Here is a 17,172-nt window from a genome sequence, read left to right as displayed (position 1 = left end):
GCAACAATGGCTTTTTTAATACAAATGTTCTCATTAAACAAAACATCCATTAATGTAAATTCCTGGCCATGCAAACACACATTATCTTCTTTTAAATTTGAACTGCTTGTTGACCAAACCATGTTGCATTTTGAATAATGACACAATGTGCCTTAAAACTACCTTGATCTTTAAATGCTATTTAAAAATAAATACCTTTTAAAATCAAGCTGTCTTTCCACTACAGATTTTTAAACAACATTGGATTTTTCTTTCCATTGCTCATGATGATGGCCTGGATGATTTCAGTGGCGAGCATGGTCCGAAAGCTGGTTTATGAGAGGGAACTTCAACTCGAAGTGGTGAGCATGCTTCCGAGGTTTGATTATTCATTTTATCTTTGGCTGTTTTCAAGGGAGGTTCAGTTCAGTTGTCTCTGTGGAGTTTGTGTAGTATTGTCATAGATGTATGGGTTTTGCCTTCCATGTAGGTGAGACTGATTGGTGACTTTAAACTTTCCCCGTATGTGTTAAGTGTGGGCATACACATGTGTGTGCCCCATAATGCAGTAGCACTAAAATAAAGCAAATGCTGTCAGGGTAGGCTCTGTTACCTTGGGGCTCTACGCTGAACTAAGTGGATAAACAAATTAAAGTTAATTACAGAGGAATGTAGTTAGATATCAAAACAGAAAGCTTCACATTAATGATGTGATCTCTCTATAAACTTCTTCAATTTACCTTTTTCAGTACACTGAAATGATGGGAGTCAAACCCACCACTCACATATGTGCTTGGTTCCTGGAATGTCTCATCATCCTGGCCTTGAGCAGCGCGATTCTGGTGTTTATTCTGAAGATGACACGTATCTTACCACTGACAGATGGCTTTCTTCTTTACCTCTTCTTGATGGATTTTGGAGTTTCAACCATTGCATTCAGTTACTTCATCAGTGCATTCTTCAGCAGTGCCAATGTTGCAGCTTTGAGTGCCACTCTTCTGTACATCATCACTTTCTTTCCATTTATGATCCTAATTGTGGTGCAAAGTCAGCTTAGCTTTGCCTTGCAGACAATTATTGTAAGTATTATCTCTTTTAAAGTTTTGAGTAACATTACATGTTACAAAGGTGTGTAAACTAGAAATATTCTCACGACTGATTTATAGCATTAAATTCACAAAACACATAAAATATTTTTCAGCATTTTGCACATTTTTCCTACATTTGATTCCAGATGTAGTTAATGCCCACTCAGACGTTGGCACTATACACTTTTCCTGGACTCCCAGGACACAGACGAGAGTCGCTATAATGCTGGACATGATCTTGCACATGCTCTTAAATGCAGGTGATGGGCTCTCAAAACGTCAGGAGAAAGTCTGCTCTACTAGCCATTGAATGTCCTCAGCATCATGATTGCATGTGTATAAGGTTGATTAGCATTGAGGCATGTTCACAAACTCACATTTACATGATGTTTGTGATTTATAATGGGTAATGGTGTATGTCATGTTTTATAAATCAGATTTTTTCTTGGTGTACACATTTTCCCATTTATTTTCACGATCGAATCCATGCAAAGTTTTAGAAATGAGGACTCAGCTCCCTACATTACTAAAATTCAATTAAGCACGTTCAGAACATAGATAGATGGGTAAACGAGTTTATAAACTGAATGGATAGATGTCTGTAAATGTAATATAACTATGGATAAACAAAGATTTTCCATCCTAAACATGTTTGGGTGTATCTAATGGATTTTGGCCTGCAGTTCGCAAAAGTCATCTTTAAATGTTTCTATCACATACAGTAGCATTTTATTCCAATCACCTGTTTTTGTAAATTCCTTTCATATTGCAAATACCGTATATACTCGTGTTTAAGTCGGGTCTTGAAACCTGAAAAATCAATCATTAAATCAGACCACGACTTATACGCCCGTTCAAAAATGCAACACTTAATTTTTTTTTTTTAACATCTTCTTGCCTCCTCCAATCTCGCATTAGTTTCTCAGACACATCGAATTTTGTTGCAGCAGCGCAGTTACCAATTTCTTTCGCTACTTCAATGACATTTAAGTTAAAACCAGCTTTATATTTTCTTCTGATCGAACGCTTTATCGTAGATAAGGGCTGCTGTTACAATAAAGGTGTACAGTATATTGGTGTGAGATACAAAAAACACAAATCAGGGCAAATGTTGCTTTGGAATAGTTTGGGTATTGCCGTGTGGTCATGTAGGCACAACAGAGAGGGAGAGAGGTTAGGAGCACACGCTGATACAACTCATTGCCACTCCCACACAGAAAAAAAAGGCTGTGTGCTCGGTGGTTACTCTCTCAGGTGGGCGTTAGCATATCATAATCTCCTGGACCAATAGCGTGAGTTTTCTGAATTCGACTTATACGGCCGACATTATAAAATTCCAGAAATTATACAGTAAATCAAGTCCTGTCTTATACGCAGGAGAACTTATTCAAGAGTATATACAGTATACAACAGGTAGCGGCTGGAATTCCTATGGTGGTCTAAAAACAGTGAAATTATAGCTTGGATATACCAAGAACCATTTTTTTTTTTAAATGGGACAGCCATGCTAAAGACTCTCATTACATTGAAAGGAACTGGCAGCTCCGTGAGCATTTGGTTCCGGGTCAGGAAAGTGTGGCACATAAATCATACAAATCTACCCAACAAAGACACTTTTCCTTTCTCTTTATACAAAACTTGAACTGGGGAAAAAATCATAAATGTGATGAAGAAGGAAGGTGAAGGATTTCCATTTTCGAGATGGACGTTTCCTTGAATAACTAAAGAAAGCATTTTCATTTGTCCTCAAATTAAATGCATCCTTAATGAAAGCAGTTTAAGGATTTGCTTGCTGGGCCACAGAAAATTACATGGAGTGCATTCAAGGTTGCACAAAGCACCAAACTATGTACAGCTGGTTGACAATATGCTTCAAACATACAAACTATGAAGTGCAATATATATTTCTACATTCAAACTTCAGAGATGTCACATAATGGATCTAAAAGTGCATTATGTCTGCAACATTTGAGTATGTAACAGATTCTGAGGAACATAAACTTGGACAAAGTAAACATTCCCATACTCAGCTGGTAGCACTCTGATCACTACAGACAATGGAGCTATCTCACACAATATTGGAGGAGCAGCTCGTCAGAGGATGGATATGGTGAAGCTCCAAAGTGAGGGTAAACTTTGGTCAGCATTTCTCAAACTTTAAGTATTTGCGACCCGAGTTTTCATAACAGTTTTAATCATGCCCTCCTAACGTTTTTTTGAAACCCTAATAAAATTTATTCCTATATTTTTTGCTGCCGATACACCGCTACAAGTTTTATTATACCTACTTAACTTTTATCAATATCAATATTTATCTAACTCTATATTTATTTTTCTAGTATAAGAATGTAGTTTAAGTTAATTTGTTTTGGTTTCAATAGATATATTTTTCAAATTTTCAATTCTTGTTTTCTTTTTTTCACATCCTTACCTCCTTTTTTGTTACTTCACGCCCCCCTACGCAACCCACAGGTTAATAACCGCCGACGTAGGTGGAAGTGATTCAAAACTGACCAACATCTATATATGTGAGAAATGTTCAATCACTTTTTAAGTTGAAAGGACTGTCACATCTCATCACGAATTACAATGAGTTCTGGCACAGTGGCATTTTTGTTACGGCGGTGAAGCAGCTTAAACCTCCTATTTCAGATGCTGTTTAAGGCTGGACTGGTTTCATCTAATATGATCAGAAGCACTGGAAACAGCAGGAGAGAGTCAGGAGACTCTTGTGAATGAGAAATATAAGATGCAAGCACATTACAATTAAAGCCAATACCTGTAATGCAGTCTTTGAAATGCATGGCTGAATTTGTCCCATTACTGCTTAGCAGGGGTTTGCACCATCCTGTTGATGTTTATTTTTAAACTAGGCAAATGAAACGATTCACTCTGACTTCAAGACTCTAACAGTAAGTCGTTCTGAGCAAACTATCAAACTATTGTGTTTAGGAGTGTGTTGTTTTATACTTTGTTATATGTTATACGTTCTATATATATATATAGGCACGAGGCGGGACAGTGGCGCAGTGGTAGCTGCTGTCTCGCAGTTAGGAGACCCAGGTTCGCTTCCCGGGTCCCCCTGTGTGGAGTTTGCAAGTTCTCCCCGTGTCTGCGTGGGTTTCCTCCCACAGTCCAAAGACATGCAGGCTAGGTGGATTGGCGTTTCTAATTTGATCATGGTGTTTGTGTGTGTCCTGTGGTGGGTTGGCTCCCTGCCCGGGATTGGTTCCTGCCTTGTGCTCTGGGATTGGCACCAGCAGACCCCCTGTGTTTGGATTCAGTGGGTTGGAAAATGGATGGATGAATGGATATAGCCACGCTATATATGTATATAGTGACCACCATGGGCACACAGCTCCCCAAACACCCAACAACAGGCACAGACACAAGTTCTAAGCACTCAGCACATGTTTATTATCTGTGGGGAATCGCTTTTACCTCGCTCCCCACAGCAACACAGTACAAAGCACCAATATAGCACTTTAACACAGTCCCTTTCTTCTCTTCTCTTTTGCCTCCACTTCTCCCTGAAGCTTCATTCGTTTCCTCCTGACTTTGGCTCCCAAACCCAGAGTGAGGTGGCTCCTTTAATAGAGCACCCGGAAATGCCCCAGGTGTCCCGTAATATTTTTCTGTGCATACTTCCAAGTGTGGTGGTAGCCCTGCAGAAGAGGGCTCAGCCGTTCAACGTGCATCTCCATGGCAGTGGCCATGGGACCCAGCAGGGTTGAGGTTCCATGCTCCAAACTTGTGGCAATGTAGCAATCCAGGGAAGCTGCCCTCTGTTGTTCTCGGGGAGGTATTGCTCCATGTAAGCTTCTTCTTTTGGCTCTTTCCTTAAGAAGGCGTCCCGGAGGTGTCCATTACTATATATATATCTATACTAATAAAAGGCAAAGCCCTCACTCACTCACTCACTCATCACTAATTCTCCAACTTCCCGTGTAGGTAGAAGGCTGAAATTTGGCAGGCTCATTCCTTACAGCTTACTTACAAAACTTGGGCAGGTTTCATTTCGAAATTCTATGCCTAATGGTCATAACTGGAAGGTATTTTTCTCCATTAACTGTAATGGAGTTGAGCTGCAATGACGTGGGGGGGCGGAGTTTCGTGTGACATCATCACGCCTCCCACGTAATCACGTTAACTGACTGTCAACGCAGTGCGTAGAAAACCAGGAAGACCTCCAAAAAGCGCTTAAGAAAACATGCATTATATAATTGAGAAGGCAGCGAAACAATAAGAAGCGAGCGAGTGACATATAATACCATATTCATGAGTGCTGCTACCTCGGAAAAAAAACACGGTGTAAACCTAAACTTTAAATTAAGTTCATAGACAGGCTACCGCTGGCGTTTCACATGCCCACAGGTAATGCGGGATACAAGTTTAATGAGAGGACGCAGGATATAAACGAGTGTTTTGATCACTTTGTAACTAAGTTAAAATTGTAGGTGAAGGGTGTGCTTATGCAAATTCCGAGACTGTGTTTGTGGGGGATTGACAGTTAAGGCGGGTGGGGGAGTCACGTCATCATCTCCCCGCCCATTCATCCCATTTCACTCTGAGCTGAGCTCTGCAGCTAACGCCGTCTTCCGAAGCAACTTCGTCAGACTGCCACCAAATACTCACAGAAAAATCCACAAGTTAATACACACGCTCTCTAGAGTTTCTCCACACTGAATCCTCCAGGCACTACTTACAAAAGGTTACATTGACAATCGTGTTACGTTATTTTTAAAATCTTTCCTTTTCTTAGCACAAGCACAGCTGAGAAGCTTTGATGCATGTGCTCCATAACGCTTTAAAAATAATGCATTTAATCACACTTTGCATTACAAGCAAAGGGAGCTTTTGTCAATGCATGATTTCCTGGTACTGTACACCGATTACACTGATCAGCGCATCCCGATTCATTTTACCCTCGCACCACCTTAGTTTGAGAAGAAGTATGAAAAATATGAGGTTAACACAGAAAAACAGATCACCAATTCAAGCTTTATGAATAATCGATTCGCCATCAATAATTGTTTTGGTAAAGCCATCCTCCTTCCATTTTATAATTTTTCCACCATTAGCCATGATTAAATGAACGGTAAATAAAGTAAGAGCAAAGCGAGGGTGACTTATTTAGGCAGGCATATATATGACAGCAACACTCATGACAATGTCAATCATGTTACGTTATTATTAAAATGTTTCCTTTTCTTTTCATTACTTCTTTAACACACTACTTCTCCGCTCGGTAGGCGGGTATTTTGCTATATATATAATATATGAATTACCTCCAAAGAGCGCTGAGACTTTTGATATCATGAACGTGTGTACAAAAGGGGTCTCCTGCCCAGCAAAAGTCGAGCAGCCAGCGCTGCATAGCTGTGCCGGCCTTTGAGACGCTGACTGCGCTTCTGCTTTAAGTCAAAGTGAGCACTTTTAATTTTTTTCATCCTCCCCCTGCGCTATAGCCCAGACAAGTGCAAACACGGGACCCCTTTTCTACACCACGGCAAAATAATATTAAGGCGATTCACACTTTCTTTTGCACGTATACGATTATGAGGTCCTAAACTCGGATTATGAATTCACGCGACACGAGTGCAGGACTGACAGTGCCATCACAGCCGATTAATGGCGGGACGTCTCACCAGTCTACACAAGACCCACCGCGACTGTCCCCAAAAGGCGATCATAACGTCAGCGAACACATCTCTCTATACTATATAAAAGAAAAAGGCAACTTTCCTTTCTTTACACCTTTTTCCTTTTATGCCAAACCAAAGCCTTTCTCTCTTAACACTGCAGAGGACACAAAACTAATTTTCTTTAAATGCCGGTAAGGCACATTACCAGAGGCACAAATTTGAACGTTCACATAGAAAATGTAATTTCTATACCACAGCCGTCGTGTAGCGCCTTTCAAAAGGGATCTACTACCGAGAGATGATCCATATACATTTTAGCTGCTGTTAGTTACTTACCTGTTGTGTTACACAGTCTTTAAAATGTAGTTTACCCACAACCACTCCAGTAGTGCTCAATGTACCTGTACTTCTTGAAACGTTAATGTTTTACTGTTTAATAACTTATAGACTATATTTTATTATTTTTCCCTTGCACTCAGTGACCAAAGCTATACACACACATATAGACACATACAAACATACACACAAGTATATGTATGTGTATATATATGTATGTATGTATATATATATATATATATATACACACACACCCCTATCTACATTATATATATATATATATATATATATATATATATATATATATATATATATATATATATATATATACATACACACACACACACACACACACACATACATACATACATACATATATATAATTTGTGTGTGTATGTATGTATTTGTGTGTGTGTATATATGATGTAGATAGGTATGTATATATATATATGTGTATGTAGATATGTATATAGATATGTAGATATGAAGATATATATGTGTATATATATATATATATATATATGTATGTATGTGTGTGTGTGTGTGTGTGTGTATATATGTATATATATATATGTATGTATGTGTGTGTGTGTGTGTGTGTGTGTGTGTGTGTATATATATATGACAGCAGCAATCCAAGCTGTGAGAAAACAGTAAAAAGGAGGCGTGTCAGACGTTGTGGTACATTTTCTGATGCAGCTAGACGAAAATAACTTTGTGACGCTGCTGCCAAATACACAAAACAATTACTTTGACAATCATGTTACATTATATTTAAAATGTTTCCTTTTCTTTTCATAACTTCTTTAACACATGACATCGCTCTGAAGCTTGGTATTTTGCTATATATATATATCACAGCGACACTCATAACAGTGACAAAACAATTACATTAACAATCATGTTACGTTATTTAAAAAATTTTTCCTTTTCTTTTTCGTACCTTCTTTAACACACTACTTCTCTGCTGCGAAGCGCGGGTATTCTGCTGTATGTTTATATATGTGTGTGTGTATGTGTATATATATATATATATGTGTGTATTTGTGTGTATATATGTGTGTGTAAGTATGTATGTGTGTATGTATATGTATGTGTATATATGTAGATATATATATATATATGTATGTATATATGCGTGTGTGTATATATGTGTATACGTATATATATGTATATATATATGTTTATGTTTGTGTAAATATATATATATATATATATATATGACAGCAACACTCATCACTCACAACAGTGACAAAACAATTACATTGACAATCATGTTACGTTATTTTCAAAATGTTTCCTTTTCTTTTTCATTGCTTCTTTAACACACTACTTCTCCGCTGCGAAGCGCGGGTATTTTGCTAGTATATATATAAGAAAAAATATATTGTTTTTCTCTCTCTCAAGCTTCTATAAAGTTAACTTTATTTCCCCCAGGGACAAATACAGAAAATCTATCTATCTATCTATCTATCTATCTATCTATCTATCTATCTATCTATCTATCTATCTATCTATCTATCTATCTATCTATCTATGGTGTGCAAACACCTTATTATCAAGTGTTACAAAGGAGGAGTCAGTACTGCAATTTATTCATACACTTCATTGAGTTAGATCACAATTCCAAGGAATTCATTACATAATCAGAAAACCTCATAGGTTGCACGCAATTGTTAACAGGACATGGGAGAACATTGATACCTTAAATGTTCACAACTGACCCAGTCCACTAGGCCAAATGACAGTCTCATTAACTTACATGATTTTGTAGATGTTTAAGAGTACACTGAAGCATGGCGCTTCACCATATGCACTCCATCTTGAACCCTTAGCGTGATCATATATTTTCTGTTTTTTTCCAGCCGGTCCGTCAGCTGGAAACTTAGCCTAAGCATATGAATAAAAGCAGCAAGCATGCTTTAAAAGATAACTTTTCTATATATCAAGGCTTGCTTCTTTCTTTTTTCTATATTAGATGATAAAGTCACTTAAATCTCTTTTATTAATAGCTCAAAATAACACCTTAGCCATTAAGCATAAGCTCAGAAGAGCCAGTAAAGCAATGTAGCTGGTTTCCTTCAGTAGTACACTTATATCACATGCTAGGTGCACCGCGAACCAGGGTTCAAATTTAACTTTCACCTATCTGTCTATTTATCTATCCATCCGTCTATCACTTTTTCTCTGTTAATTTGGTGCAGTCAGTGACAAACATTTCACCAGGACATTGCAACGGTGGAACAGCAAGTGGCATTTATCAATGATGGCCGACTATTGTGGAATACTGAAATGAGAGGCATCAGGTATTGAGGGCAAACAAAAATCATAAGCAAAACATTCTTTGCTCAATTTGCTAAATTCAATAAAAGTTAATTTCACGTTTCCCCAAATTCCTCTGTGACACAGTCAATCTGAAATTATTTTTGTGTGCAGCTTAAAGCTATCTGTCATAATCACCAGAATTTTTTTCAGGAAGGAAAACTTTTGGTAAAATGTGTTATCTAGTGTATTCCGTCTAGAATTCTTTGTGAGCTGCTATTCCCTGGGATTCAAAAAGTCAGGCATTCAAAACTCTCAAAGATCTGAGTGAGCTAAAAATCATTATTTATGCTTTAAAGGGTGTTAATGTGTTTGACTACAGGAAAGCTGACGTCACTGCATTCAATGAGAATCAGTATTAATACTAACAAAAAAGCAAAGTATAACATGAAATTAAATGTCACTGATAAAGAAATTTTAAACAAGCAAAACATCTACTTGTCCCTTATTCGTACCTGCCTATTAATGAGATGTTCACAGACCATCATTATCCTTCTTTATTTCAGATGTCACACCTGTACAAGAAACAACTTCTCAATGACTATGCACATAGTACATCATTGCAGGAAAAGAGTTTCTTACATGTCAATGTCATATTTTCTTCATTCCCCCAACCTTTAAGACCACATCGATCCTTCAGTTCCTTTCCATCTTTTTATTGCATCAAGAAACCCCACTTTCAATATCTATTTGAACCCTTCCCCCTATCACTTTCAGCACCCAGAATTTAACACTGGATACATTATGTGTACTCACATCTCCTCTCGCCTTCCAAATTCCCAATTTAACCCAACTCATCAGAAACCATAACAAAATGCCTGTCTATTATTATTAAGCTTCTCTGTCCCCCAATGCACCAATACAAAGACTGCCTTAAAAAGAGTTCTGAATGTGTTTCCATAAACCCTGTACCCACCCACACTCCCAACATACATATCTTATTGATTCCTGCTCCTTATACCCTTTGCGATGGTATATCTGCACCTATATTAGTCTGTGAGCATATGGTTATACAATCTATCCCTTGTGGATAATGACCTTCATACCATTAACCAATTTAGATCTTTTGCACTATTATCGTAACTTTTGCATTTTATATACGTTCTGTCTCTTCCATATCTCACCATTTTTCCACATAATTGTAAAATTTCCTTGAAAGCCTTATACTTCCGCTTTAAGTCCACAACATACTGATAATGAGATGGTGTGTACTCAGCCTATGGATACTGTACATGCTCCTGGTATTTAAATGTGTTCTTGCTATATGTGAATGAGTCATCTCATATTACTGGTATGTAAAATTTTCACACACCATTGTACTGTAGGTTGCATCTATTAACATTTTTCATGTAACTAACAGTAATATGTTCATTCTTGTTTTGCATCTTAAGGGTCTCCTTTCGACAACGGCATTCAGCCAAGGCATTTACTTTACCACATTATTGGAAACTAGGGAGACAGGTACGTAATTATTTTCCTTCATGCAAATCAGCTTTCTTATCATTTTGTTGTTCATTTCAAGTTATATGTTGTCATTTGATTACATGTTGGTGCAACCAGAATACATTGGGGATTATTCAGGAGCTGATGATGATAGAAGGATATGAAGGTCAGCTCAGGAGAAAGAGAGTTCCATGGTAAATGGCATGAATAGCAAAGTGTTGCCAGCAGGTGTAATTGGCATTGGCAGAGAGCGATGATCCCCAGTAACTGGGCTGAATTATCTAGTAGTGCATTGTTTGAAATTTCTGCATTAGGGAATAAATGCACAACTGAGAAAGTTGTGGCTAAGTCACTTGCAGGCCAGAGGAAAAATGCTTGGACTATATGATGCAGGGTTTTGTTGACCACTCTTAAGGTACTGTTCCTGCCCTGGCATACTGTAGATATTACAGAGCACTTAGGTACTGAGAATAACTCTGGAATAACCTGAGTAAATAGTTAAACCACCCCAGCTGGAGCTCAGTAACCTGTATAGATATGTCCAATGTAGTGTCATTCTTTTGTTTTCTTGTTGTGTTTTAATATTGATTTTCATTGAACATTTCTTTGTATGTTTTATGAAATAAAAGAGCCAAAATGACCCAGTTTAATGGGCAGCCTTTGGGGTGCCTTATTTAAAAAAGCCAACAGAGTGGCACTATCTCCCTTCATTGACAAAGCGATGCCAACAAATAGGTCTGAGGGGAAATTGGCTTGCTTTCTGTTAGTCCTGGCATTAGGACTTTATTTTAGCTTCATACTTGTTTTCAAGTATATTTGGCCAGTCTTAGAATTTTGTAATTTAAATGCCAGTAAATAATTAGAAGTGTCAGTTGTGTTTATCTAAATATCTTTATTTGGTTTGTTAGTTTCTCTGATCCCTGGCTTCTGCTTTGTTTTCATTTTGTTTTGTATTTTTAATTGACCTTCAATTCCTTACCCAAAAGTATGTATTTTGTGTTTAAGGATGAGGTCCTTTAATTGCAAGTTACTTTTAATTGCTGTGGTTATTGGTACTATAATCACTTGAGAAAATTTTAAAAGTAGCTCTGTTGGCCACTATTGGTTGCAGTGGCATTAGAGTTGTAACAATTCAAGTCCTAAAGATAAAATCGGATAGATCCCTACCTCTAACCTTCCTATACCTTAAGAAAATGAATATAAGAACAGGCCAATATCATCTCACAAAGCAACCCATCAAAAGGCCCCCTTTACACCGTGAAATTCTTAAGATTGTATATAAAAAAAAAACAATGACACAAGACAAATTTGCCAAACCCAGGCGAATATATGTTTCAAAAAGACACAAAGATGATGCCATTTTTCCCCCAGCAATTACGAGTGAACACTTTTTGGTGTGAATAATCCCATATACAGTGAATACACAAACACCAGCCCTCCTGAAGTTCACTCTATAGTCCAGATTTCCAAGTCTTATTTTAGAAGGTGGAAGATCTGTAGAAGCCATCCAGTGAATGAGACTGAATCTTAAAAGTAAAATGTTCAGCAGTCATGATTGTACCATAATACACTCTAAACAAGTTCCCCTGTTATCTGCTGGATGTAACCCGAGGGATGCAGAATTTAAAGAATTATTGCACCAGTGTTATTTGCATGATCCTCACCTATTTAGACTGGTTGTAGAAGCCTGTACCTTCTTTAAATGGACAATTCTTCTTTAAATGCTGATCTATTTATGTATTCTAAAAATCTTTTCCTTCTGATTACTGTTCCTCTTTTTCATTTTAAAAATGTCGCACTTTGTGTAAATTACTGCTCTAATCTCGGAAACTGAATGTTCATCCAGCCTACTTTACCATTGAAAGGCATGTACAGGCTATTATCTTTCTCCTCTGCCTGCACATGATGGCTAGAAAGACAAAACAGCAAAGCATAATAATAACATTTCTATGTGATGGCACTACAAAGTCCTTCTGCTTGTGTTCCTGGTCCTGGTTTGATTAAATGCTCTTTTTTCTTTAAGGTATTGAAATCAGCTTAGTCTTTTTTGCATCTTTTGAATTTTTGTCTTTAATGTTTATCAATTTCCTAGATTTTGAATATTTGGCCAGTCTTAGAATTTTGTAATTCGAATGCCAGTAAATATTTAGAAGTGTCAGTTGTGCATTTCAAAAAGTTTAGTAATTTCTTTGCGATAATTTTCTGATTTTGTTTAATTCAGATATATAGTAAGTTACTTTTAGAAGATTCTTTGTTTGATTTGGGTTCTGTATTTGTTTTTGCCTTCTTTACTTTTAATTTTTTTTTTTTTAATTTGTGAATAATTATAAACAAATTGTTCTTGGCTTGGCACAGCCCCACCAGATGCTGTGTGAAATAAGCAGTAAGCTTCCCTCATTAATTTAATTTCTTTTTAAAATTCTTATAACAAATCTCAGCTTTCATTTCTTTACCATTCTAGCAGGGGTAAGCACCAGAAACTGCAACTCTGGTCTGGACTAAGTGGGTTGGAAAATGACATGACATGCTCAATGTAATTACCTATTTGGAAAAATACTGCTTCTTATAGTATGTGAAACTGTTGGACCAATTGGCCCTGCAGTGTTCTCTATAACCTTGGCTGTGCGGGTACATGTGCAGCCTAACCCTTCTAATTTAATTATGTGGCTTCAAAGTCATTGACGGTATTTAAAAATGAGGACCACCTGTTTTTTTTTTTTTTAAATTACATGTTGAGGTTCTGCAGCACAGAAGAGGTATAAAAACATCCGTGCCATTTGCTATCATAAAGGCTGCTACGGTCATTTGAAAAAAAATGAAAAGTTTAATATCAGAAATGTATTATTCACAAAGTATTATGTTGAATATTGATTTTCACCTACCTAGGAGAACTATGCTAACTTTGAAAAAGATACCAAGGATGCCTATATGTGTTCCTTTCATTTTTCGTGGAAGGGAATTCAGTAGCATGTTATGTAGAAGAAAGATTTCAATTGTTTGCTGGCCTCACAATGACCATCAAACATCTGACCACAAAGTAGCACTAGTACTCCTGACAGACATGCTCTGTGCTGTTCCAGCCATACGGTATGTACAGTCTGCACATTCTTGCCATGTTTTTTCAGCTTGTCATTTTTCACCTCAACGCCTTTTAATTCTAAACGTAAGGTCTTGCCATTTTAATTTTGTCAGTTCATAGCCAATATATTTTCCTGAGCAGCAGGTAATTACAAGACTCTCAATTTACTTAGCATTTAAATCTATGTTGCTGTATTTTGTCAGATCATGAAATACCAGCAGAAGTGTGGAAGAGTTTAGGAAAAGAGGGAGTAGATGTGTTGTGGGGTCAAATGCAGAAAGTCTGAACAGGAGAGAACACCGGAAAACAGTGTGATTCTACCCATTTATGAGGAGGAGGACATTATTCAGGATTTGTGGAAACTAAATAGGGATAAAGCTGATGTCAAACACAATGAAAATGTGGGAAAGGGTTTTAGAGAGAAGGCTTAGGAAGGAGACCACCACAAGCGTATGGAGGAATATTTCGGACAAAATGAAATAAATAAATAAATGCGTAAATAAATAAAAGTACTGTGAAATGTGAGCATAAATAAATAAATGTGTCATGAAATGAGAGCCTTAATAAATAAATATGTCATGAAATGAGAGCATAAATAAATAAATGTGTCACGAAATATGGTTTTTCGTTGCTTATTTATTTATTTCATTTTGTCCGTAACATTCCTGCAAACCGTCATGAAATACGGCTTGAAATAAAACTGTCACTGTCACTCGTCAAAGTTGAGAGGGTGGGCTCTAACACGCCCTCTAGTTACTGATTGGTGAATCGATAGCACAAGAATTAATTAGAAAAATGCTTACTACTGCCGATGGAATGAATTCTGCCGAAGATATTACGTATTTTAGAGAGAGAATTGAAGATTTATTGGAAGAAATGACAATGTCCTTTTAGAACTGAGTATTTGACCCTTGTTTTACGAGTATAAAGTCAGTTGCATATTCGCAGCTACTTTTTCAAACAACTGTACAGCTCTGATCAGTGGTAAAGTTGTTTAGTTTAAAATATTAGTTGGAGCTGCTGTGGGGATTCCATGTCAAAGTACCTAAACTAATACAGCCGTTGCAGCTTACCGTATATCAAACTGGCTCATTCGCCTTGTGATCGTCTTCTCCGATACACCATATAGATCTGCAATCTGTCGTACTTTTTAACCGCATAACAGAAGGTGTTCTATTGACTCAGCTGGAATGTCAAAGGATGGACGTCCAGAGCAGGGAACTGCGTCATCTGAACTGGAGTGTAGTAGAGTCCGTTCCACCTGTTCTTCGATAATTTCAAAAACAGTTTCATCTATATCAGAGTCTAAAAGGGCCGCCAACGTTGTATCTTCCGATAAATCTTCAATTCTCTCTCTGAAATACGTAATATCTTCGGCAGAATCCATTTCATCGGCAGTAGTAAGCATTTTTCTAATTAATTCTTGTGCTATCGATTCACCAATCAGTAACTAGAGGGCGTGTTAGAGCCCACCCTCTCAACTTTGACGAGTGAAAGTGACAGTTTTATTTCAAGCCATATTTCATGACGGTTTGCAGGAATGTTACGGACAAAATGAAATAAATAAATAAGCAACGAAAAAACATATTTCGTGACACATTTATTTATTTATGCTCTCATTTCATGATACATTTATTTATTTATGCTCTCATTTCATGACATATTTATTTATTAAGGCTTCTTTTTATGATACATTTATTTATTTATGCTCACATTTCACAGTACTTTTATTTATTTACGCATTTATTTATTTATTTAATTTTGTCCGAAATATTCCTCCATACAAGCGTGGGGTAGTTTGGTTGTATGCCAGGGAGAGGAAAAACTGATTCAGTCCTTGCATTGAGACAGTTCAGAAGCATCGAGAAAAACAGAAAAAATTGTATTTGGTGTTTATTGATTTGGACAAGGCTTATGATAGAGTGCCGTTTCAAGAGGTCTACAGGTGCATGAGAGAGAAAGGAGTACTAGAGGAGTATGTGAAGAGTATCCATGATATGTATGAGGGAGTGAGGACTTGGATTAAAAGCAGTGTTGGGGTATCAGACAAGATCCCAGTTAGAGAAAGTCTGCACCACAGATCTTCTTTAAGTCCTTTCATCTGGTTATGGATCTGTTGAGTCATGGGCTAAAAGACCATTCCCCATGGGCAGGCTTTTTGCTGATGACACTGTGTTGTGTAGCACCAGAAGAGAGGAAGTGAAGAGGGAGTTTGAAGAATGGAGAAGGGCTTTGGAAAACAGAGGGTTGAAGATAAATAGGAAGAAAGCAGAATGTATGAGGTTTAATTATCATTGGGATTTAGAAGTTAACCTGCAGGGGGAGCTATTGAAAAGAGTGGATACATTTAAATATCTTGGATCAGTGGTACCTCATAATGGAAAATAAGACACAGAGATAACTCATAGAGTGCAGAGTGGATGGAACAATCAGAAGGTGTCAGGAGTATTGCATGATTATAGAATTCAGAATTTTAAGACAGTGGTAAGACCAGCAATGATGTATAGAACTGAGACATGGGCAGTGAATGGAGTGCAGGAGAAGAAGTTAGATGTGGCAGAAATGGGAATTTTGAGATGGATGCGTGGAGTTACAAAAATGGACAGAGTAAGAAATGAGGCAATCAGAGGTACAACAAAAGCTGGAGAGATATCAAAGAAAGTACAGGAAAGTACGTTGAAGTGGTATGGACATATGATGAGAAAAGACAATGAATATGTCGGCAAAAGAGAGATGGGTATGGAAGTGCAATGAAAGAGAAAGTGAGGCAGCCCAAAGTGGAGATTGATAGATAAAGTAAATGAATATCTAAAGGAAAGGTCTATATGAAGAACATTGTTCAAGCACATCGACCTCACATAGAAGAAGAAGAAGGAGGACAATGTCTGAGGGTATCACAATGATGTGATGCCAGTCGAGACAGAACATGCACAAGTACCCCTTTATTTGATTGCTATTTTATGATGTGAAAGGTATACAAACTTGCATGTTTTGCTAGTAGTTAGTAATATAGGGATAAACATTATTAGCTAAGGTAATATTATGTCTACATTAGAAATGTCTGCACACATATGGGAAAATTGAGTATGGCTCCATCAAAAATGTCATAATAAGAATGCCACTGAAGCAGACCAAACCATCAGCAGAGCCAGATTTAGAACTGGTCAATGAGATAATTGATAGCTTTACAGAAGACATGTTCAAAAATAATGGAATTGACATAATCAAGTCTACTAATGAAATGCAGTAATGAACTGGAAAAAACAAATGGAACTTTAAT

The 17,172-nt window shown here is 37.2% G+C and overlaps 1 protein-coding gene across 1 annotated transcript in view; it reads left to right on the top strand.

Annotated features, from left to right (window-relative positions):
• LOC120515514 (ATP-binding cassette sub-family A member 13-like) overlaps nt 1-17,172 on the top strand; it is a 449,137-nt gene that overhangs the window by 61,599 nt on the left and 370,366 nt on the right. The window contains exons 15-17 of the mRNA XM_039736576.1: nt 227-341; nt 729-1,058; nt 10,762-10,831. Of these exons, the coding sequence (XP_039592510.1) occupies nt 227-341; nt 729-1,058; nt 10,762-10,831 (515 nt within the window). The remainder of the gene's footprint in view (nt 1-226; nt 342-728; nt 1,059-10,761; nt 10,832-17,172) is intronic.

Source organism: Polypterus senegalus, chromosome 15, assembly GCF_016835505.1.
Source record: "Polypterus senegalus isolate Bchr_013 chromosome 15, ASM1683550v1, whole genome shotgun sequence".
Taxonomy (NCBI): domain Eukaryota; kingdom Metazoa; phylum Chordata; class Cladistia; order Polypteriformes; family Polypteridae; genus Polypterus; species Polypterus senegalus.
The sequence above is the reverse complement of the archived record's forward strand: the minus strand, read 5'-3'. Positions and strand labels throughout refer to the sequence as shown.